General features: G+C 49.6%; 1 protein-coding gene across 1 annotated transcript in view; it reads right to left on the reverse strand.

Annotated features, from left to right (window-relative positions):
• The window catches only part of Bmp1 (bone morphogenetic protein 1), a 36,589-nt gene extending 19,868 nt beyond the window's left edge, over positions 1 to 16,721 (reverse strand). Inside the window, exons 1-9 of the mRNA XM_013034414.1 lie at positions 16,624 to 16,721; positions 16,167 to 16,282; positions 13,845 to 13,958; positions 10,760 to 10,930; positions 10,505 to 10,622; positions 10,030 to 10,208; positions 9,384 to 9,489; positions 7,723 to 7,847; positions 7,052 to 7,167 (exon numbers count right to left, since the gene is read on the reverse strand). Of these exons, the coding sequence (XP_012889868.1) occupies positions 7,052 to 7,167; positions 7,723 to 7,847; positions 9,384 to 9,489; positions 10,030 to 10,208; positions 10,505 to 10,622; positions 10,760 to 10,930; positions 13,845 to 13,958; positions 16,167 to 16,282; positions 16,624 to 16,721 (1,143 nt within the window). The remainder of the gene's footprint in view (positions 1 to 7,051; positions 7,168 to 7,722; positions 7,848 to 9,383; positions 9,490 to 10,029; positions 10,209 to 10,504; positions 10,623 to 10,759; positions 10,931 to 13,844; positions 13,959 to 16,166; positions 16,283 to 16,623) is intronic.
• Between the last annotated feature and the right edge of the window lie 6,700 nt (positions 16,722 to 23,421).

Raw genomic sequence — 23,421 nt, forward strand, 5'->3', positions numbered from 1 at the left:
GCAGATGGTTGAACAAGTGTCCATTTTCCCTCCTCCTCCCAGAAGCAAATCTGACTGTTTTGGGAGGGGGGATGTGGGATGGGTTCCAGAGTCCATGCCCATTGGGCAGAACTCCAGCAGGCCCACCCAAGGGGTGGGAGGAAGCAGGGTCACCTCCTGCAGGAAGAAGAGACCCGAACTGGTGGTTAGTAGCATCCCACAGGGAGGCACAGCTGAGGCTATATTGAGACTGGAGGTGTCTAATTAAGAGTTGTACCAACTCCTGTCATGTGGACACAGCTGTGCCCTAGTGGCAGGGGCATTGCCTTCTGCCAAAGAAAACCTGTCCAGTTCCACCACTTCCTGGCTGGGGATGCTGGGCTGTGGATCAGCTTCCTGGATCCTCAGGGTCTTTGTCTAACAAATGGAGGTAGTCACGGGCTCCAGTGAGAACTTGAGATTAAATGAGATACAGTGCAGTATCTCCCAGCATACTCTCAATGGGAGAAGGTCGCCTACACTTGGAGGATGCTTTCTGGGAAGAACTGATAGAATGAACCTCCCCTTAGCTCCAAGCAGGAGCCATGCTTGCTATTACCCACTACAATCCTCAGCCACTGACTGGCTTCAATGCAGCCTCACTGCTGGATCTTAGCCTTGACATTGGATTCCTCCCTGCCTACTTTTATTTCTAAGAGGGTGACGATGATTAGATGACGATGATTAGATAATGCTTCTTGGGAGCATAGGGAATCCACTCAAAGAAAGCTTACAAAGGGGTCTGGCATAGGTTAAGCAAGCAATCTATAACTGTGGATGCTGGGGGCGAATACCTGTAACCCTAGCTACTCAGGAGGCTGAGCTCTGATGATCGTGGTTCAAACCCAGCCTAGGCAGGAAAGATCATGAGACTCTTATCTTCAATTAACCACCAAAAAACCAGAAGTGGAGCTGTGGATCAAGTGGTAGGGTGTCAGCCTTGAGAAAAAAAGCTAAGGGAGTAAAGCCTGAAACTGAGTTCAAGCTCCAGTACCAGAAAAAAAAAAAGTATAGATTTTACTTTTAAAGTTGAGTTTGTTTAAGACATTTAAAATGGCTCATGCTGGACCCTGGAAGTAGAAGCCAGTAGTAGGCTTCTAGGATGCTGACCAGGATTTACTCAATAATTTATGAATCAACTTAATAATTTATTCTATTAGAAATAGAAAAGACAATGGTAAGCCAGGCACAGTGCCTCATGTCTGTAATCCTAGCTACTTGGGAGGCAGAAATCAGGAGAATGTGGTCTCAGGCCCAGGTAAAAAGATCAGGAGCTGCCTTCTCAACAGAAAAAAACAAAAAGCTGGTGTTGAATGGCCATTGTCCTAGCTATGGCAGGAAGAGTAAAATAGAAAGGTCACAATTCAGAAGAAAAAGAAAAAGCCATCAGCAGCTGGCATTGGCTGAACTGTTACTGTGAACTACTCTAAACACTGTAACTAGCTGGATTTGTTTAATCTCTGACAAACCCCATGAAGGAGACATCATCATCAGGCCTCTTTTACAAGGGAGAAACAAAGGCACAGAGAGGCTAGGCAACTTCCCCAAATCTTACAGCCAGGAGCCACAGACAGACCCAGACACTCTGGCTCCCAAATCTGCTCCTTAACTATGTTTCCACAAGTTTCTGGTCAATTCTTCCCAGCAGCTGAGCTGAGAACAGTATCTACTTTCTCTTTGTCCTCAGAGCCCCAAGCCTTCCAGCACTGGAGAAGCAGGACTAAGGGAGGGTCTAACATGGGTATCCAGAGAGATGACTTCTGCCTGCTTGGGGGGATGGGAGGCTGCTCTGGGACAGTGTGGTGGGGGAGGGGATCTTGAAGCTCAGATGGCATTTGCCAAGGCAGAGGGATAGGATTGAGGGTGGATGCTTGACAGCTCCAAGACATTAGCAGTTCTTATCTTCCTGGCTCCTTTGCACAGTTGGCCTGCTTGCCATTGGATCCTTCTTAAAACAGTCTCCTCCTATGAAGTCTGCTTTGTTGCCTGGGAACCAAGGTAAATCCTTGAGTCAGCTGCTAATTATGCAAGTTGGGACACTCAGGGGGGGCTCTTTCTTGTGGTTGACATATCCATGACGTGTGGATTGTATAAGATTTATTTTATACATTCACACCGCTGGCAGTAAGCTGAGCACTGGGAAACAAGTGAAAAACAACTCCTGGGAGCTGAAATTGATGTCAAAGTCCATCTGCCACAGCAGGTGGCGTTATTTAAGGTGTACTGTCGAAAGATCAGACTTTGGCCAATCTAGAACCAAACACTGGTTTCACCAGCAAATCTGGGCAGATTTGCACTTAAAGCTATGAGCCTCCATACTCTTGTGTTCACAGCAGGGGTAACAGTACCTAGCTCTCAATACTGTAAGGAAACTGGGCATCAGCGGCTCACACCTGCAATCCTAGCTACTTAGGGGGCTGAGATCTGAGGATCATGGTTCAAAGCTAGCCCAGGCAGGAAAATCCAAGACTCTTATCTCCAATTAACTACCCAAAAGCCAGAAATAGAGCTGTGCCTCACATGGTAGTGTGCTAGCCTTGAACACAACAGCTCAGGGATGGTGCCTAAGCCCTAAGTTTAAGCCCTAGGACCTGTACCAAAAAAAAGAAAGAAAGAAAGAAAAGAAAAGAAAAAAGAAATTGATGTAGGGAACAATAAGTGTAAGATATTTCCACTAACATGCTTGTTACAATAACAAAGTCAGGGCACAGACAGTTCAAACCAGCAAAAACTGCCTAATTGTTTGCCAGTGCTGACATTTGAATTTAGAGTCTTATGCTTGTTAGATGAGTGTGATACAATCTGAGCACATATACTTCACCTTCTTTCTTTCTTTCTTTCTTTTTTGGTTCGTCATGGGGCTTGAATTCTGGGTCTGAGCGCTGTCCCTGAGCTCTTCAGCTCAGGCAAGCACTCTACCACTTAAGCCACAGAACCACATTCAGTTTTCTGGTGATTAATTGGAGATAAGAGTCTCATGGACTTTGCTGCCTGGGCTGGCTTTGAACTGTGATCCTCAGATCTCAATCTCCTGAGTAGCTAGCATTACAGGCGTGAGCCACTAGCGCCCAGCACCTTTCTTCTTTTTCTTTAGCTATGTTTCAGATAGAATCTCATGTTGTCTGGGGCTGGCCTCAGACCTTAATCATACTACCTATACAGACATAAGAAATGCCTATCACCACACACCTAGCTTGTAACTTGAGATGTAGACTTTACTAACTTTTTGTCTGGTCTGGCCTTGAGCTGCAATCCTCCTGATCTACACCAACCAGACAAAGACTGTAACTGGGGTTGGGGGGGCAGTGCCAGAGTTTGGGGCCTTGCTCTTGCGAGGCAAACAGTCTACCACTAGACCATACCTCCAAGCCCCATTTTTTTTGCACTATTTTTGAGATAGGGTCTTGATTGCTGCCTGAACTGAATCATCCTATTTTAGGCTTTCTGTCATAGCTGGAATGACAAGTATACACCACCATGTCTGGTTTCTTCTGACTTTTCCACTTGGGCTGGCCTGGAACTGAGATCCTCCTGATTAAAACCTATAATACTCAGATCCTCTTATTTCTGCCTCCTGAGTAGCTAGAATTCCAGGAGGAGCCACCAACGCCTGGCTAGGATTGCAATTTTTAAGTGAGATTTGCAACAAAAACAAAGTAATCATTTTATGACACCAACTTCTCAGGGCTCCTGAGTTCCACAGGCTCCCCACCTCGCTCCCCCCTTCTTGTAAGACAGAATCTCTCTACGTAGCCCTCAAACTCACAATTCCTCCTGCCTCACTTTCCTAAGTGCTAGAAGTACAAGCTTTCCATAGGCCCTATCAAGCTCATCATCCCCAGCTGCCATCTTGGGTTCACTTACAAATGGACCAGATTTTATTGTGATATATTTCTATAGCCACGTATTGATCCATGCAGTTTTTATCCTGAGCTACTCCTGCACTGGAGCTCCAGCCAGGCTTCTGAAAAGGATAGAGTCTTTGGGGAATTGTGGAGGAACTGGTTCATAGCACCGAAAGGCTCCTGAAGCAGAGCCCTGTGTCCATCAGAGACACATGGGCCAGCACTTATCACCAGGAAAAGTGGAAGAAGCTGACCTTGACCTCTCTGCCCCACCCCTCTCTTCCTGGCTGCTCCTCAGGCTAGGGCTATCTTATACATCTGCATGTCCCCAGTATCTGGCCTAATGCTAGACCCACAGGTTTACTGGAAGAATACCAGGGCAATTTTGAAATGCAACAGTGCATTTTAGAGTCAATCCCCAATTAAACTCAATTATACTTCAATCACAGACTTGTGTGTCACAATCTAAGTTCTATGTGACCTTGAGTCTTGTGACCCTGAAGGGGCAATGTCAGTGCCTGGCGTTACAAGAGATATATCGGATATAAACAACTGAACACCGACCTGATCAGACATATGCTTAGGAACTGTTAGCTGTTATTAATATTATTATCATCATAATTTATGGATGGAGGAATAGGCCCTTGGGAGAGAGATGAGGGCAACCAGAACTTTGCCAGTTTGAAGCAGCCATAAAGATTGTAATTTTCTTTTTTGGTGCTAGTCATGGGGCTTGATCTCAGGCCCTTATCTTTTTCTCTCAATGCTGGTGCTCTATGACTTGAGCCACAGCTCCATTTCTGGTTTGTTTGTTTTTTTGGTAGTTAATCAGAGATAAAAGTCTTACAGATGGGGGAAGGGGGGGGAAGGAGAAGGATTGGGATTGGGGGGGAGGGGGGAGGCTGGGAAGGGATGTGAAGGGTAAACCAAGGAGGAGGCTGCAATGCTTGGTAAGAAATGTACGAATTATCCTGCCCATGTAATTGTAACTCCTCTGTACAGCATGTTCACAAATAAAATAAAATTAAAAAAAAAGTCTTACAGATTTTTTCTGCCTGGGCTGGCTTCAAACTGTGATCCTCATATCTCAGCCTCCTGAGTAGTTAGGATTATATACATGAACTACAGGCATGAGCTACTGGCGCCTGCTACAACTGCAATTTTAAGTGAGATTTGGAATAAGAATAAGGAAGAGAGGATTTCATTTCTGAGACAATGGCAGAAAGCCAACCAAGAGAGATGACAGAATTACTCAGTTCTCACTAAAGTATCTATCTTATGTGAGAATAATCTTCAAACCGAAAAAAAATTAAAAGTAAGTATTGGTTGGAAAGAAAAGGTCAGTTGCCCTATAATGCAAATGCAGAAGGGGAAGACAGGGAACACCTCTCAAAATTGGCTTTTGTCTCTTGGCTCACAAATGACATCAGTGGACAATGAAATAGCTTGCAGATGTGGTTAGCATGTGTAACTTCAAGAACTTGGAGCAAAAGCTTTCCCAATCTCTGATGAGTGTGTGTGTGTGTGTGTGTGTGTGTGTGTGTGTGTGTGTGTGTGTGAGAAGAGTGAGAGAGTGTGAGAGCAAGAGAGAAGGAGGGAGGGAGGGTGGGAGGGAAGAAGGGAAAAAGAGAGTTGGGAGGGTGTTAGAAGATTCTGGGAACTGCACACCAGAACTTAATGTCAATCTTCAATTAAATAGATGTCTGTGGCCATGTGGGAAAGAAGTAGTGATTGCTGGGAGCCAGTTTGAGTTCACTTAAAGCAAGATCCATCAAACATACTCTCTTTAAAAGAGGGGGGAGAGGTCTCTTTTAGGCAGCTATGGTAGAGTATGCCTATAATCCCAGCACTCAGGAGGCTAATATAGGAGAATTAAGTTACAGTAAGACCTTCTCTCTCTCTCTCTCTCTCTCTCTCTCTCTCTGTGACATACACACACATACATACAAAGCATGTTTTATTCTCAGTGGAAGCGATTTTGTGAGGCATTCTGGCTTATGTAGTAAACATTTATTCATCATTTCCTATACCAGGGAAAGAAAGATGACAGATGAGGTTTCAGAAAGAGACCCTACAATGGGTGGAACCTGTGACTGGAGGGTACTGGCAAGCAGTGTCAATGATGGCCAGTTGGAAACTGGAAAGTAGCAGATCAATGGCTGTTTGGAGCGAGATCTTGGGCTGATTTTAGTTTAAGTTTGTTCAACATTCTCATCAAAAACCAGGACAGAGACCCAAAGGACATGTCTATCAAAGGAGCCATGACCAGAGGCTGGTCTTGAGAGACATGCTGGAATGATACACCCCATAGCAACACTGAGTCTAGCTCAGGGCTCCGGTGGTACATCAAGCACCGTGTTCTAATCGAAGGAACAGTCTTGTGGCTCACTCTGGGGAAGCAACACAAATACAAAGAAAACTGAAGTTCCATACTGCACCTGACAAGCCTGCCAATCGATCTTAGAAGGCTGAGAGTGGCCGCCCCAGGTTGAGGGAATGAGTGGGACTCAGGGACAGAAGTTACAGTGAACTGCTCCTGGGAGAAGGGCAGGACATTTCAGAGACAGCAATCCCCGCCCGTCTCTATCAGAAAGAGACTTTGTGACATGAAGAGATGGCCAGAGAACAGAATGGCAAATTCTGAGAAGCAGTGAGCCTCTCTTCAGGTATTCAAATAAAGCTAGTCAACCTGGAAGGAGGAGACTATACTTTAGGCTGAGGCCTTCTGGAATCTTGTGTTCACCCGGCTTGCCTGCATGAGTAGCAGGCAGGGGGTGCTTCCTGGAGGAAGTCCTTTCTGAGTAGATCAAGGAGATGGAGACAGCCAAGCTCGCTCTGGTGGCTCACACCACTCTAGCTACACAAGAGGCTGAGATCTGAGGATTGCAGCTTGAAGGCACCTTGGCCAGAAAAGTCTAGGAGACTCTTATCTCTAATTAATCAGCAAAAAGCTGCAAGTGAATGTGTGGCTCAAGTGACAGAGCTCCGGTGTTGAGCACAAAAGTGAAAGAGATTCCGAGTCTGAGTTTAGTGTTTGTAACATTCCATTGACTTGTGGGCTCAACACATTCACAAAGACCAGGTAAGTTCTCCTCCCTGCGATCCTTGAGATGGGGCCCGCTGAGGACACATACTCTCTTACTCACGGGGTCCTAGCAGAGGAGAGGACCATGACCGATCGCAGTTACCTTCTCCCCAGGTGTCACAGAGATGCGCCATACACAGTGCATGTGGGCAGAGTAGCCATTGGGGTACTCAGGCGAGGAGAAGTTGCCTGTGCTGTCCTGCAGGGTCTCTCCACAGGCTGCCAAGAAAAGGAAGTGACTGGGATGATTGGATGCAGGCACCATATCCCCCTGTCTCTGGCTTTCCCCACCCTGAGCCTTGGTACAATTTAGGGGACAGAGGTGTGACTGAGAGGGACTGGTCCTATCTCTTTAAGATCCACTCCCCGCCCCCCCCCGCCCCCCCCATACACACACACACCATCCTACCTCCTGGGCCTAGTGCTACCAGGGTAACCAGATGCCCTGTTGTCAAGGCAACATGGGCTTCCGAGTTAAGCTCCTTTGATGGGTCTCACTTTCTCCTCTGCCCTGGAAGAGTTCTGCTCTTCCCTTTCTGTTCTGATCACCTATCCTGCACTTTCCTAGACACCCTGAAGACAGATGGCTCCATTTTTCTTGCCACCACGTGGTCTCTGAGCTAGAACCCTAGCCTTTCCTTAGTGGCTCTCCCCTAACATCCTTCTCTGAGAATTAAGGCTCAGACATGCTTGGTGGCCCCAGGCCCCAGCAAGCTGCTTCCCTTGGATCCCACCTTCTACCCCATAGTAAGGCCTGTCCCTTCCTGCTCCCACCTGGGCACTTGTAGAGTTTGCGGGCCTGGGCGATATCCCCTTTGCTGAGTCGGGTCCTTTGGCCAATAGGAGGCTTCACTCCATTTACCTCATACTTGGGGACAATGGTGTCCAGGAAGATGCCCCTGAGGAGGACATGGGGAGGGGGAGGGCACTGGTCAGTGGAAAGCGGGCAAGGAAGGAGGGCAGTGTGCCCATCTGCACCCACAGGTCATGATCCTACCAGAGCCCAGACATTCCTCAGCAGGGTCAGGGACGGGTGGAGACATCTCACCCTGTCATTAAGCTGCCCACTGACCAGCAGCCACCCTGCTCCGTGGCAGCCATACCACAGGAGTTGGGGGGAGCCCCAGGAACACTCTGGGAGGTCAGAGACCTGGGCCTGGTTTCAGTTGCCCAGCTCAGTCACCCCAACTCCCAGCCCTAGGAAGGCTTCCGACTGAGTCCATCACTGCTGTGGGCCTCTCCCAGGCTCCAGTGCTGACTCAGCCCCCATGAACTTCTCCCAGGACTGCTGGGCCAACTCATCACCCTCTGATCCGCTGTGTCTGACAGAACCTGGAGAAAGGCCAAAGGGCAAGGGCAGCTTCCACCGTGGCCAGCCGGCTCCCAGGCCCCATTGTCTGGGTCCCCTGGCTAAAGCTTGCAGTGTTGTTGTGGGAGGTGGAGGAAGGGGAGGTGGCAGTCTTCCGCCTCCCCGGGGCTCCTGACTCACACTCAGCTGGGCAGAGCACGGCAGGGGTGGGAAATGGAAGAAGGGTCTGTGGGTGTGGAGGGCAGAATGACTTCACTGCCCTGCCTTCTCTGTTCTCAAATCTGGACCAGGAAGAGTGGTGGGTCTAGAAGGAACTAGGAGAAGAAGGGGGAAAGAACCACTGCCCCAGACAGGGATGTGGAAGAGGAAAGAGCCTGGCCATGAGAAGGCCAGGCCAGGCAGGAGCGTGGAGAGGGGCCCTCCACCCTCTAATGGGCGGGGGCTGAGCCACTGGTACCTGGGGGGTTCTTGCTATGACTTCTGGGAAGCCAGTGGGTAAGGAGGTTATCTTGTGAGCTGGCAAGAGGGAGCAGAAGCCAGGCTTTGTTCAAATTAGCCAATCACAAAAAGGCAGATAACTAGGAAACAGGGCTCTCCTCTAGGGACCAAGAAGAAAAGTGTGCCCTTTTGTAAGAGAGAAAGCCCAAGCCCACACCAGGCACAGGTGCCTCACACAGTAATCCTAGCCACTCAGGAGGCTGAGAGCTGAGGGCTGGGCTTCAAAGCCAGCTGGGATAGGAAAGCCCCATGGACTCTTATCTCCAATTAAACACCAAAAAGCCAGAAGTGAAACTGTGGCCCAAGAGGCAGAGCACTGGTCCTAAGTTCAAACCCCAGGGCTGACCCCCCAAAAAGCCAACCCCACTAGCTCCTTTGGGCCTTAAGAGTGTGGGAGCTCACAGAGCAGGGTTCATGCAGCGCTGGACCTCAGCCTTCCATGCCGAGTGCCCGTGGCGTGCACAGCAGTAGACTAAGAGGGGCCACTCTCCCAGGAAGCGGACAGTAGGTCAGGCAACACCACAGACCTTCTGCCTGGGGGCCACAGCCACTCAGAGAGCCACTGTGCCCTCACGAATGGGAGCTACAAAGCGAATGGCTTCCAGAAGGCGCTCAGCCCTTCTCTCACCTGGAGAACGTGTTCCGGGCATAGTGCATGATGCTGTCGAAGTCATACGTCTCCCCCAGGGACTCCACCTCCTGAACCTCCATCTTTAGGAAGTTATACTCCTGCCCTGTGAGGACCAGGAGAAGGGGGTGGGTGGAGGTGGAGGACAGTCTCCATCTTCCCTGTACCTGAGAGGCCTCCTAGACTTAAGGGTCCAAGAAGCAGCCAATGGGAGTCAGGGAGTGGGGGGAAGGGGCTGTAGAAGAGTCCTGTCCAGCCAAGAGGCTGGTGAGCTGGGGGAAGGCCAGGGACATAGGGAGGAGCTCTTAGAAGACAGCTGGAAGAAGGCAGGAGACTGCAGAAAGCTAGAGGGAAAGGCCTGCAGCAAGGTCCAGCAAGGAACCAACTGTACCCTTCCCTCCCTCCCCTGCCCCCCCCCCACTCAGGTCAGCTAGGTTCTAGAAGTTCAACCTGGTCCTTCTGACCAGAACCACAACTTGTGGCAGCCCCCAGCTGCTCCACTGATGTGGGATCCTTAAGTTACTAGCAGCCCTGAGTAGCTGCCTGGGGTAGGGTCCAGACCCCTGGGCTGTGGACAGCAGCTACAACTCCCACCCCATAGGTAGCCTTGGAGGGGAGAAGGGCCAGAGCAAGAGATGCCTCATACCTGGCTGGATATTCTCACGTACAATAGAGACATGGCGGTCTCGGTCAGGCCGTGTGTGCTCATGCCAGAAGCCAATGACGTGGCCCAGCTCGTGGACCACGATGCCAAACTTGTCACAGTTCTTGCCGATGGAGATGGCCTGGGGGCCCCCACCACGGCGACCCACGTAGGAGCAGCACCTGGAGGGCGGGGCCAGCTCAGGGGGGCGGTCCCGAGCTGGGGGAGTGCATCCACTCAGGGGCCGGGCCAGGCTGCCAGGGGCGGCAGGGGAACAGAGGGGTGGGGGTGGGGGTCCCTGAGCACCCACTGTCATCCAGGCTTTGTGCCAGGCACAGAGTCATACCAATGGGAGATGCCCCGTTGGCAGGTGGTGTGGGTGGTGCCCAACTGGAGGCCGTGGCAGTGCCCAGGGCAGCACCTGGGGGGAGGGGTGGTCATGGTCAAGGGTCCAGCACCCAGGGGGGTCCCTGCTCACCCGCAGGGTCGGTAGGTGAATACGATATAGCTGTCCTCATCTGTGCGCTCCAAGAAGGTGACACAGGTGTGTTTCTCCCAGTGTCTCATGGCCTGCCGGAAGACTGCCCGCTGGCTGCCTGCCAGGAAGAAGGAAGCCGGGCTGTCACAGGGTTAGGGGGACACCTCCGCCACAGCTTGTGGACAGACAGGCCCAGGGTGGCAAGGCCAGAGTCAGCTGCAAGATGTGCCCAGGGCAACACAAGAGTGCACTCACCAGTAAAGTTCCCCCCAATAACAAAGGGGATGACCCCATCGGGCCACACGCGCTCTGGTCTGGACGTCGCTGCCCGCCGGCTCCGGCTCCGGGGTCTGCCTCGCCATCTCCCCCGGGGTTCCCTCTGCGCCTGCCCACCACAGCTCGGGCAGCCAGGGACAGAAGAGTTTCCTGGAATTGGAAGAGGAAGAAGGCTCTGGCAGCTGGCAAATGGACAGAAGAAGAAACAAAGCACAGTAGAGCCCCATCGTGGGTGGAGTCCACATGTGTGAATTTGCCAACTTGCAGAAATGTGTTTGCAATTCCCAGATCGATGCTCAGGGCTCCCGTGGTCATCCATGGATGTACCCAGAGTGAAGAAGCTGTCAGCAGAGGTTCAATGAGGCGACACTGCCTGCTTGTTTCAATGTCATGCGGTAAACAAGCAATCCTTTTGGGGTACATTGAGAGCCACTTTTTTATATACTGGTGCTTTGGGTTAATAATTTCGCTGTTTCAAATAGCTTCCAAGTGTGCTGAGGGGCTGTCTTATGTTCTCAAGGACAAGAGGACAGGGAAATTCAATAAATTTGTTCAGGCCTGGCTCAGTGCTGTTGGCCATGAGTTTAATGTTAGTAAATCAGCTGTGTATTATTAAAGTGTCTCTAAATGAAACACACGTAAACTATAATCATAGCCAGGTGCAGTGGGGCATGCCTGCAATTCCAGCTACTTAAGAAGCAGATATAGAAAGATCATAAATCAAGGCTAGACCAGTCAGGAGGATCATCAGGGTCGGAGGACAGACCTAGGCAAAGGCGTGAGATACCATCTGAAAAATTAACTAAAGCAAAAAGGATGGGGGAGGGGGAGAGACAGGATATGGCTCAAATGGTAGAGTATGAGGCCTTGTGTTTATTAAACACACACACACACACACACACACACACACACACACACACACACACCACATCGCGCATAGTAATCAGCTGACAAATGAGACCAGAGCCCACAATTCCTCTAAGTATAATGACTCAGTATTTGTGAATTCAGTGTTTTTGATGACAATATAGAAAATCCCTAAAGTTGTACAATAACTATGAAACTATGCTATAACTATGCATCACTCCCACGAATGACAAGAATGGGCTGGGTTTGCAAATGAGGGTGATGATATATTCATTTCCTAGCAACTAGAGGACCTGGGGGAGCTACGATTTATAAGCTGTCCTTTCCCAACGAAGAAACCTTGATAGCTGTAGTACAATACAGACTTTTATATTTTCTTAGATTTACATGTTCATGGGACACAGCAGCATTATGGGAGTCTGGCAAGGAGACCAAGGCCAAAGCTTTGCCCAGAGATTTGCCCCTTGTGGACCATGTCTACAACTCCCCACTAAGGTCCTGTAAACTCTGTCACCAGGCCACCATCAATCTCTGATGCCAGTTGTCTTTCTGCAGTAGTTGCCCTCCCTTCTCCTAGCTGCCTACACTAGAGTCCTCCCTTCCGCTGGCCAGGAGACTGCCTAGCATACAGAGGCCAGAACTGAACCTCAACCAGAATCCCTGCCTTGGACAATAGGAGAGCACTGTGTGATCTCCCAGGTCCTGCTCCAAGCATCAGCATGGAATGCACAAGACAAGGGGAAGCTGGGAAGAGTTGACTCTGCCCAGGCCCTCATTCCTCATTCTCTTTCCTCTGTATTGGTGCCCATGGGCTGCTGGATGCCTAGGCCACCAAGGGAAAAAAGGAACTGGCCTGACCCTGAAGAGCCATGTAGAAGATGGGCCACTGAAATCAACTGTATGCATGTGAAGTAGTTAAGAGAGATGCTTGATGAGCCTTGAGCTGAATTGTTCAGGGACAGCTCCCAGGCCTAGAGCTCAAGCCCCACGACTGACAAAAAGAGAGAAAGAGAGAGAGAGAGAGATCTTTCATGCGATTGTTTCTAACATATTTATAAGATTATGTCTTTGTTGCCTTGTATGTCCCTCCCCGCTGGTATAACCCCTACTTTCACTATATGTGATGTTGGTATATGTGGAGGGAAGGGAAAAAACAAATTGTTAAAACAGGGATACAGGAGGAGGACCCATTGCAACAATGAGATGTACAAGTCGTTATGTGGAAAAACGAACTTTACAACTTTGGTGGGAGGTACGGGGCCGGGGGGGAGGATGGGAAGGTGGGAAGGGGAAACAAAGCAGGAGGCTACAATGTGCTCATTATCTTATCCATGTAATTGTAACCCCTCTTTACAGTATTTTCACAATAAAAATATATTAAAAATAAAAAAGAGAGATGCTTGCTAACTATTCATGCAGAGTAGAGGGCCTCAGGGCTGCAGGGGTCAGTTGTATCAAAGGGACAGTCAGGAAAGAGTTACAGAAGAAGTGCCTGAGAGGGACCTCAGACAATGCATCAAAGTTTACGAAGTGGGACTCAGAACCAAGGGGACTAGCAGATAGGGAGCATCTCACAAGACAGAATTCTTGGGTTCAAGTCCCAGTCCTGTCTTTCACCAACAAGATATTCGATATTGAGCAAGTCACTTTCCTTCTGCAAGGCTATTTCTGTTTAAGACAGGTGGTGCCCTGACACATCTCTGTGAAGGTGGCTAGGGACAGGGCAAGGGCTAGAACTCAGGGCCTTTCACTCTTGCTTGGCTTTATCTGCTCAAGACTGGCTTGCTACCACTTGAGCCACTACCTCCACGTCTGGCTCTTGTTGATTAATTGGAGATAGTCTCTTGGATTTGTCTGCCTGGGATTTATCTGCCTGGGCTGGCTTCCAAACATGATCCTTAGGTCTTAGTTTCCAGAGTAGCTAGGATTACAGGTGCGAGCAAACCAGCACCAGGTTAGGAAGCACTTTGTTGGCTGTTAGTTGAAAACATGCTACTCTTAGCCCCTGGGTGTGTCTATATTTACAACTCCTCTGGGTAAGGATAAAGACATGCCAAGCTAAGGCCCCTATGCTGGGTTCAAGCTTGTGGCCTCTGTTCTAGGAGAGGCTGGCTGGAAACAGGGAGGGGGAGGAGCCCTTTTTCTTCAAGTCCGGAACTCATCTCTGGGACACGGGGCTGGCCTGTCCCCAGCATACCTGCAGCTCTAATGGATGACCTGCGGGCTGTTCGCTGTCTGAGATCTGCAGCTTGCTGCGCCTGGAAGGTCCTCAAGTCTTCCTCATCCAGAGCAATGTCCCCAAGAAAGGCAGCTGGAGAAAACAGAAGAGGTGGAGTTAATACTCTTAACTAGGACAGGGTGCAGCATGCTCGTAGCCCTGACTGTGGGTACATGGCCCAGTCACCATAGCAACTCTGGCCCTCAAAAACCACCATCAGCTTCTAGAAGCTCCTGAAGAGCATTCTGGCTTCTTTGATAAAAATCTCAATAAAAGTTGGGCTCAGTGCCACATGCCTATAGTTTCAACTGCTTGGGTGACTGAGGTAGGAGGATCATTTGAGCCCAGGCACTAGAGGCCAGTCTGAACAACATGGTGAGAGCCTGTCATGTGTATGTGTTGTATATGTGTGTGTGACTAAGGATTGAACCCAAGGCCTCACATATGCGAGGCAAGCACTCTACCACGGAAGCCATGTTCCCAGGCCTTTTGTTTGTATTTTACTGTCATTTGGTAGTGGTGGGGTTTGAATTCATGAACTTAGACTTGCTAGGCAGTTACTCGACAACCTGAACCTTATTCCCAGTCTTAGATTTTTGAGAGGGTCTCACTAACTTTGCCCAGATTAGCCTCAAATTCACTATTCTCCGATCTCTGCCTCCCAAGTCACTGGGATTGCTGGCGAGTATCATTACATCTGGCTGAAACTTTAATGCTTAAAAAAAAATATAGGCATGGTGGTTCACACCTGCAGTCACAACTATATGGGAGATACAGATCTAGAGGACTGTGGTTGAAGGCCAGCCCAGCCCAAAAATGAGTGAGACTTTATCTCAACAAATAAACTCTGCAAGATGACATATGCTGATAGCCCCATTGCTTTCCAAGTGTTACTTCAAACAAAATCCTGAGACTCAATATAAAAAAAAAAAAGGTTTGGGTGTATGTGGCTTAAGTGGTAGAGTGCTTGCTTAGCAAGTGTGAGGCCTGGAGTTCAAACCTTAGTACCACCAAAAAGTAATATGCACTCAATATAAAAATAAAATAGGTCTGGGTTTGCACCCAGTGTAGAGTACTAATTTGCCTGTCATGAGCAACGTTTTGGCTTCCATCCTTAGCACCACATAAAATAAAATCCCAGCAAAGGAGAGACACCACACTGGAGTTCCACGAATACACAGTGTCATTTATTTCATCATTCTTCAGCAAATACTTAGTCAGCACCTACCATGGCTAGGCACTATGCCAGTGACTAGCAAGACAGAAGAGATCTCTGTCCTTGTGATACTAGCCTTCAGCAATACAGAGTGCACAAGTACTGACAGACAATTCTGGGCAGTGACATGGGCTCTGAAGAAATACAAGAGGAAGAGGTGATTGCATCTATGCTATGATGTAGGAGGTATCCACCAAGGGCCCATGTGTCAGAGGCTCAATCCTCAAGACAGTGCTGTTGGAGGCCTATGGGAAGGCCTCAGGTTACTGGGACCAGGGCTCTGTGACCATGTGCAAGTACACTGCAGACTCTGAGGCTCCGTCCCTTCCTCTCCTTGCTTCCTGGATGATGAAGTAAGCAGTTATACTTCTGCCAAGTGCTTCCATCATGTTGGGCTCCCTTGCCAGAGGGAAGGGGTTCCCACCATCTTGAACCAGACACTCTAGGACTGGGAGCCAAAACTCACCTTTTCTCTTCCTAAGTCAACAATCTCAGGTATTTTGTTATAGTAACAGAAAGCTGATTAACACAATCTATCTGTGTACATGGCAAATGTCATTTCAATCAAATCAAGGAGAGGGTATGAAGTATAGTAAAAATGTCTAATATCTTTATTTTCCAATAAGATTTGGAGCAGGTAAGCCAGGCGTGGGTGGCTCACACCTGTAATCCTAGCTACTCAGGAGTCTGAGATCTGAGGATCGCGGTTCAAAGCCAGCTCGGGCAGGAAAGTCCGTGAGACTCTTATCTCCAATAAACCACCAGAAAACCAGAAGTGGCGCTGTGGCTCAAGTGGTACAGCACTCGCCTTGAGCTGAAGAACTGAGAGACAGAGCCCAGGCCCAGAGTTCAAGCCCCATGACCAACAAAAAACATTGGAGCAAGTAAACCAAAATACACACCAAGAGCTTCCCAACAAGCAGGAAAAAGTTAGACAGTTCTTAAGCAATTCCTATTCTGAGTTGTTGGGTCTCCTGTCTGGAGGAAGAGGCCCTGGGACTTTTGGAGCTGGGGAGAGATGTTTCCAAAGAGATGGGCTGAGCAGCCTGTCTTCTTTCTATGTCTGGAACATGAGGAGGCAGGACCAGAGAACCGGCCACTCGGGAAGAAGTCCAGATGTGAGCTCCAGTCTCCGCTGAGCTGGAAGCGGATGCCAGCCCCGCCCCCAGTGACATCTGCTTCTGCTCCCAGCAGAGGCTTCCTGGGCCACACCAGGCAGTCAGTATTATACAAACTGTCTTAACCTCGAGGCGTTCTACACAGAATTCTCCTCCCCAGTTGACCCCATTAAGTGAACACATACACAGAATCAGACACATGTGGTTAGTACATACAGAGACACATAGTGATGCTCCAATGCTGCCAAGTCCAGCATCGGCAAGCAGGACCCAGCACCAGCTTTGAGGAGGAAGGCATTTAGTGAACTGTGTCTCAAAGAATGAAATGCCAGCCTATAAAACAGAATGTTGAGTGACTTTAGCAACTCTCTAGGCCATCTGCCACGTTACAGTTAGGGAAACTAAGGCGCGAAAGGGCACTGACTCAATGGAGACCACACTGCTAGTTTCTAGAAGGGTCCACATTCCCAGTCTAGTGACCAGGACCACTGCTATCAGGTTCATTACCTCTCTAGACACCATGTTGTGTTGTGTGTGTGTGTGTGTGTGTGTGTGTACACAAAAATAGACACAAACACACATTCACAAATACAGTCATAGATGGTCCTAGAAAATATACAGAAACAAATCCCAACATACACACACAAGCCAAAGGCAAGTTCAGAACTCATTAAGCCAATTATAGTAGCCATAATGACACCTTATGTAAATGTCTGTTGAAATGTATATGGTGTTTGCCAGTTGACGAAGTGATGGTACTTTATCAGTTCATTTAATCCTGGCCCACCCCTGAAATACCCAGGAAGCCATATGCCACTCCATGCTTTTGCCAAGGCCTGTCCCATCATAAGCAACCAACCAGCCCCCCCCAGACTTCAAAGTTCAGAAGCTTTGGGTCCAAGAAGGAAATGACCTGCCTCAGGGCACCAGCCTGCGACTGAGGCAGTCTCTTCCAGACCATGAGAACGCATCTCTTCCTTAGGATGCTACTTTCCAAGCCTGGGCTTAGAGATGCATGGGAGATACTTCTCAGCTGACAGGCACGAGAAGCCCCGGGCAGATATGAATAGGAAGTCAGCTCCAGGGAGGAGATGGGAAAGTCCTTCCTGCCAATGTCACATGTCTGTATAACACGAACATCTTGCACTTTGTACACTGTACAGCTTTCCACTGATACCAAAATCTGAAGATACTCAATTTCTTGATCGAAAATGACATCATTCTTATATGCAACCTACTCAATATTCTCCTGTATATTTCAAATCATCTCTAACTTTTGTACCTAAAACAATGTAAATTTGTTATATTGTGTGGTCTAATAAATAATAAGCTAGGTGCCGGTGATTCAACCTGTAATCCTAGCTATTCAGAAAGCTGAGATCTGGAGATTGCAAATTCAAAGCCAATTTGGGTAGAAAAGTTCACTAGATTCTATACCCAAAATGACCAGCAAAAAGCAGGATGGGAAGCATGGCTCAAGTGACAGAGCACCAGCCGAGCAACTGAGTGCAAGCCCCAATATTGTGCCCCCCACACACAAAAAGCCAGTAATAGTAACAAGGAAAGAGTCTATATATGCTTAACATAGACACATTTTTTTCTTTTATCTATTGGGCATTTCATACTTTTATCCTCAAATAGTTTTAATCCATAGTTGGTTTGAAACCTGGAGGTGGAGCCCATGGTTAAGAATTGTACCCATATGGATAGATTTTTAGACCCTCATTAACTAGACAGGCAGCAAAGAACAATGTTTGAGAGTCAGATTCTCAAGGGAATTAAAACTCTTCTACACCTCAACTTCATTCTAAATAAAAAGGGGACTATTAATCAAATTCATCTTCTAGAATCCCAGGCAAGTAAATGAAGTCACTACAGACAGAGCCCGAAGCACAGTAAGCACCCACTAACCAGTACCCACTAGACCAGAAACTCAAAGTCAGCTCTAGACCTCCCTGGGTCCCCCACACTTATTCCTACCCCTCAGATGAGACCCAAGGACAGAGGCCACAATACGGTGCTATCCTGAGGGACCAGGGCAGGGCAAATGGAAATGGAACAGGGCTGGCTGCAGGCTCAGCTGGGAGTGGGCGCCCTGTGGTGGGGATGTCATGGCTGAAGAATGCATGGGAACAGAGTGGGGGTGGGGTGGGCAGAAGAGCCTTATGGCTGGGAACTAGGCCTGAGACCTAACCATTTGGGACCCTGACCTCAGGAAGTTAGGGAATCTGGATGCCCCTCTGACCCACAGGAAGCCCCAAGGTCAGAGTGTCTTCAACACAGGCTCGAAAGCTTTTGTTTTGTTTTGTGGCTGTAAACCAACCAGAAGCACTCCTGGCTGCTCCAGCACCAAGCTGGACACAAGAGGAAGAAGAACAGAAAGAGTCACATCGTCTACCTGGACCTGGGGAGGAATCTCTGTTCCCAGATTGGCCTCTAGACTCCAAAGCCCCTTCTCTGGAGGTCCAGCAAGGCCTCCCACACTGGGCAGCCTGGTGGGTGTGATGGCATTCAAGGCTATGCATGCCTGGAAGCGCACAGGCATACAGGCTCCGAGAGAAGGGAGTTCACACCTGACACAAGCCCTGGGTGCAATCATGTGTCCCCTACACATGGCTGCACATTTACACTTGCGCTTCCTCAGGATCAAGCACACACTGTGAAGCATCAAACGTGCCCAGGTTGTACCCACAAATGCACACTAACACCCATCAGCCACTTCCGAGCAAGTTCTGGTATTCTCAAACAACCGAAAAACTGCTGGTGCGTGCTGCATATCCTAAGCGATGCTCCCTCAAGTTCTGAGAAGGGTGACCCTAGAAATGGATAGGATGTATGTAAGAGAGAGGAAGAAGAAGAAGACAGAGAAAGGAGACAGAGAGACAGTGACTGAGCCTTCCTGATCCTTCCTCAGTGGTCTTAATGGTCTAAGGAGTGACCCACTGTACTCCTATCCCCCTCAAATATATTTTCCCCGAATCTCTAGATGAACAGAATTCTTCACCTTCCTTCCTTTCCTTTCTTTTTGGTGTTGGTACTGGGCTTGAACTCAGGGCCTCTTGATCTTGCTTAGCTTTTTTACTGAAGGCTGGTGTTTTACCACTAGAGCCTTATCTCCACTTCTGGCTTTCTGCTGGTTAATTAGAGATGACTCTTTTAGATTTGTCTGCCAGGGCTGACTTTGAACTGAGATCCTCAGATCTCAGCCTCCTGAATGGATAGAATTAAAGGTGTGAGCCACAAAGGCCCATCAAACTAGGAGACAATTCTTACAGTCCCTTTCTCCCTAGGACTTTCACTAGTCCTTCTCCATGCAGAACCCAGGTAGACTGTATTTTCTTCCTCCCTCAGGACACTTAAAAGACAGAGTGACTCAGGAAGTAGGGGCTTAGGTGGGTGGGTGACTCACTCAGCGTGTCTGGAAGGGGAAATGTGGTTTGGTGAAAGAAGAAATCCTGCTCAATCTCCCAAGACTGCATCCTGCTCCCAGGCGCCATGAAATCCGTACCTGGGCCCTGGAGCTCCAAGGGTGAGGATGGATGTGATGAGGGGCGGTGGGTGGTACGCTACACAGCTCACCTCACCTTCACCAGATCTGAGCTGAGGAAGCCAGGGCTTTCTAAGTCCAGGTCAAGGTTCCAGGGGCTTTTCTGCTTATGGGATCAACTGTGTCCCCATTCCTGCCTTCAGGGTCTACCCCTCCCTGCGCCTCATGTGTCACTGACAAATCAACTGGAGCAGCCAAGCGAAGCTAGCAATCTCAGACAGACCTAACATACCAGACACCAGGGCTGCCTTGAAATCTCCCAGGCAAGGGCTACAAATCAGCTTGGGAGAAAAGCCCAGTGGACAACTTCCTGTCCACTGTTGTGGTCTTGCTCCAAACTCCAGAACCTTCCCCCAGGGTATCAAGGGTCTTAAATTTGCTCTTAGCTGGGTATAGTGGTGCATACCTATAATCCCAGCACTCAGGAGGCTGAGCCACTCATGAGTTTGAGCCTGTACTACATAGTGAGACTCTGCTTCAAAAAAAAATTGGTCAGTAACTCTCAGAGGTGATTTGAAATAATAGGGCTTGGCCATTTGTGGGGCGATCTGAGAGATCACAGGTAAGCAGAGAGAGTTGTTTTTATTGCCTGCCCTCAGTGTAGGTGGAGGAGGAGACGGAGAAAGCTGGAGAGGAAAGGCTGTGGGGTGAGAAGTACACCAGCCACATCCAAAGGAAGTAGAGGCAGGCGCCTGCCAAGGTCACCTCCAGCATCGGGAAGTCAGGACTGCAGAGCAGCCAAGAAGCAAAACCAGGCAGAAGACAACGCAGAAATGAGAGTCCAGGGACCTATGGCTTTTGGGGTAGGGGACAGGGAAGAGGCCAGAAAGCCAGACTCAGTAGAGGTGTCTCTGAGCATGTATGCTAGTCTGTGTGTGCATGCAAACACCTCTCTCTCTCTCTCTCTCTCTCTCTCTCTCTCAAGCACATCCAGGAAGACAGACCCAAATCTCCTCCAGGGATGGGTCACAGGGCTTGCACATCAGTCACACCCAATCAGGAGGCCTGGTTTGACCTTGTCAGACTCACAGACCTTCCCAGCCACCCCAAGCCTGGCCCAACTCCCCACCAGCCTCACTTCACCCTGGTGGAGAGCTTTCTCCAGAGCCCTTGTTTGAAGTTCCAACTGAGCCAGCTCCACCCTAGTATGAAATATGAACCGGGGTAGAGCCTCAGCCTCTTGCAGTTCCCCAAATTGTTCCCATTTTCAACATCAGTATGGCTCCCTACCCATTCTGTGAGGCCATGTCTCTGCTCCAGTCCTCTACAAAGACACCAGGCTGCAAATCTTCCTGGTTGCCTGTGACCACGTTGCTCGCCTGCCCAGTCCCAGGCCTGTGAAGGGAGCATGGGATACCCCACCCTCTAGTGCAGCACTTCACACCCACCAGCTGTTGTATACTCTTGGGGTCTGCGGGACTATAAGCTCCCCAAGGGCAGGGGCCTGTCTGCACCTGCACTGCCAACAACAGGGAGCCCAGGCCTGAGACATGCCAGCGACTAGTAAATGCAGATTGGTGGCTGGGTAAGTGACAGGCTCAAGGATGGAGCCAGGGCTGTTAATTTTAATAGAGAAAAGAAGAGGAAGAAAAGAAAGAAAGAAGGAAGGAAGGAAAGAAAGGAAGAAAGGAAAAGAAGGAAAGAAAGAAAGGAAGAAAGAAGGAAAGAAAGAAAGAAAAGAAAGAAAGGGGGAGAAGGAGAGGGAGGGAGGAAAGAAGGAAGGAAGGGAGGAAGGAAGAGAAGGAGGAAGGAAGGAAGGAAAAAAGAAGGAAAGAAAGGAAGAAAGGAAAAGAAGGAAAAAAAGAAAGAAGGAAAGAAAGGGGGAGAAAGAAGGAAGGGAGGGAGGAAGGGAAGGAGGAAGGAAGGAAGGAAAAAAAGAAGGAAAGAAAGGAAGAAAGGAAAAGAAGGAAAGAAAGGGGGAGAAAGAAGGAAGGGAGGGAGGAAGGAAGGAAGGAAGGGAGGGAGAGAGGTGAAATACAACTTTTTTTTTTGTCAGTCGTGGGGCTTGAACTCTGGGCCTGGGCGCTGTCCCTCAGCTCTTCAGCTCAAGGCGAGTGCTCTACCACTTGAGCTAGAGCGCCACTTCCAGTTTTCTGGTGGTTTATTGGAGATAGGAGTCTCACGGTCTTTCTTGCCGGGGCTGGCTTTGAACCGTGATCCTCAGATCTCAGCCTCCTGAGTAGCTAGGATTACAGGCGTGAGCCACCAGCGCCCGGCAGGCAACCAACATTTATTCAGTGCTTTCTGTGCACTAAGCACTAGTTAAGTGTCTTAGGTATTCTCAGGTTTAGTCCCCGACCTCCAGCTTGATGGAGAGATACATTATTGGTCCCAATTTATGGGAGAGAAAACTGGAAATCAAAGATGCTGGGTAGCTTTCCCCAAGTGGGGGCAATGCCCTGCCAATGTGTGTCCTACCCACCCTACCCACAACCAGTGAGCAACAGGACTGTGGTTTGCCCACAGTCCTAGGAATGTGGAGAAGGGGCTGGAGGGAGGGGGTTGGCTTGTCCTTCCCCCATTGGAAGGGTCTCCTATTCCTGCCTGTGACCAAAACAACAGGGGTAAAGGCATGCAGAGTCCCTAGGCAGGTCTCCGAGGCCAGGGCTACAGCAGCCTGCCCCAGCCCTGTGTCCAGTTGGAGGAACCATGACCCTTCCGGCAGAGCTGGCTATTTGGAAACAGGATGAAGTCAGAGGCAAGAAGTCAAGGGAAAGTTCTGATATCTTGTCCCTTGTGTGTCCCAAGCAGTCTTGCTCGGAATCATCCGTTCAGGCTAATGGCTCCAATGCCTTGCCATCTGGTCACTCCAGAGTCCAACTCCTTCTGGCTGAAGCAAGAGCAAATCCTCTTGGACAAAGAATACACACAGGTGGGGGCCCTGACCTTGGCTGTTGCCTCTGATGTCTGTGGGGTGAGAGGGCTGATGTGAAAATGCCCGAGTTCTCTCTCCTGCGTCTTCTTTGCCAGCCCAGCTGGCCCCATAGGGCTCTTCTGGTGCCCGGGGTGGAGGGTACACAGATAAACCCCCTTCCTAGACTGGCTTCTCTGACTTTGACAGCTGTCTGATGAGTCCTAGAGAGCTGCTGCTGCTGCTGCTGCTGGCCAGGGGTGAGGGTTACCCACAGAATCCACTCTCAGGGGATCCCTTGGAAAACTTTCTTCCCCTTAGTCTGGGTGGTGTCAGGCAGACCGATTCCTTGGAGCTGCAAGTCTCCTGGTACCAACCTAACCAGATGTGCAGCCCCAGGGCAGCCCAGACAGACAGGCTGGCAAACACCAGTGTTCCATTGGAGAGATGAAGAGACGAACGAACACACACACACACACACACACACACACTCAGAGTCCGGCCAGGAAAGTTTCCTGCACACAAGTAAAAAGCCTCCTGGATACGGGATTGTCTCGAACCCAGGGAGATTTCCCCAGGAATCCGCTGGGAAGGCAAGAAGCAGCGGCGGCGGCGGCGGCGGCGGCGGCTTCCACCAAGGGCAGCAGAAAAACTTCAGTCCTCAACTCCCCCAAACTTCCCCTCCCTCTCTCCCTCGTTCTTTTGTTCCCCACTGCATTGCCAACCAGGCAGCTCCCGGCTTCCCACACTGGACTGTCCTCCCCCCACCGCAGCCCCTGCCCGGCCCGCGCCTCGCGCCCGGCCTGCCCCGCGCCCCGGGGGGC

Source organism: Dipodomys ordii, unplaced genomic scaffold, assembly GCF_000151885.1.
Source record: "Dipodomys ordii isolate 6190 unplaced genomic scaffold, Dord_2.0 Scaffold189, whole genome shotgun sequence".
NCBI classification, from domain to species: domain Eukaryota; kingdom Metazoa; phylum Chordata; class Mammalia; order Rodentia; family Heteromyidae; genus Dipodomys; species Dipodomys ordii.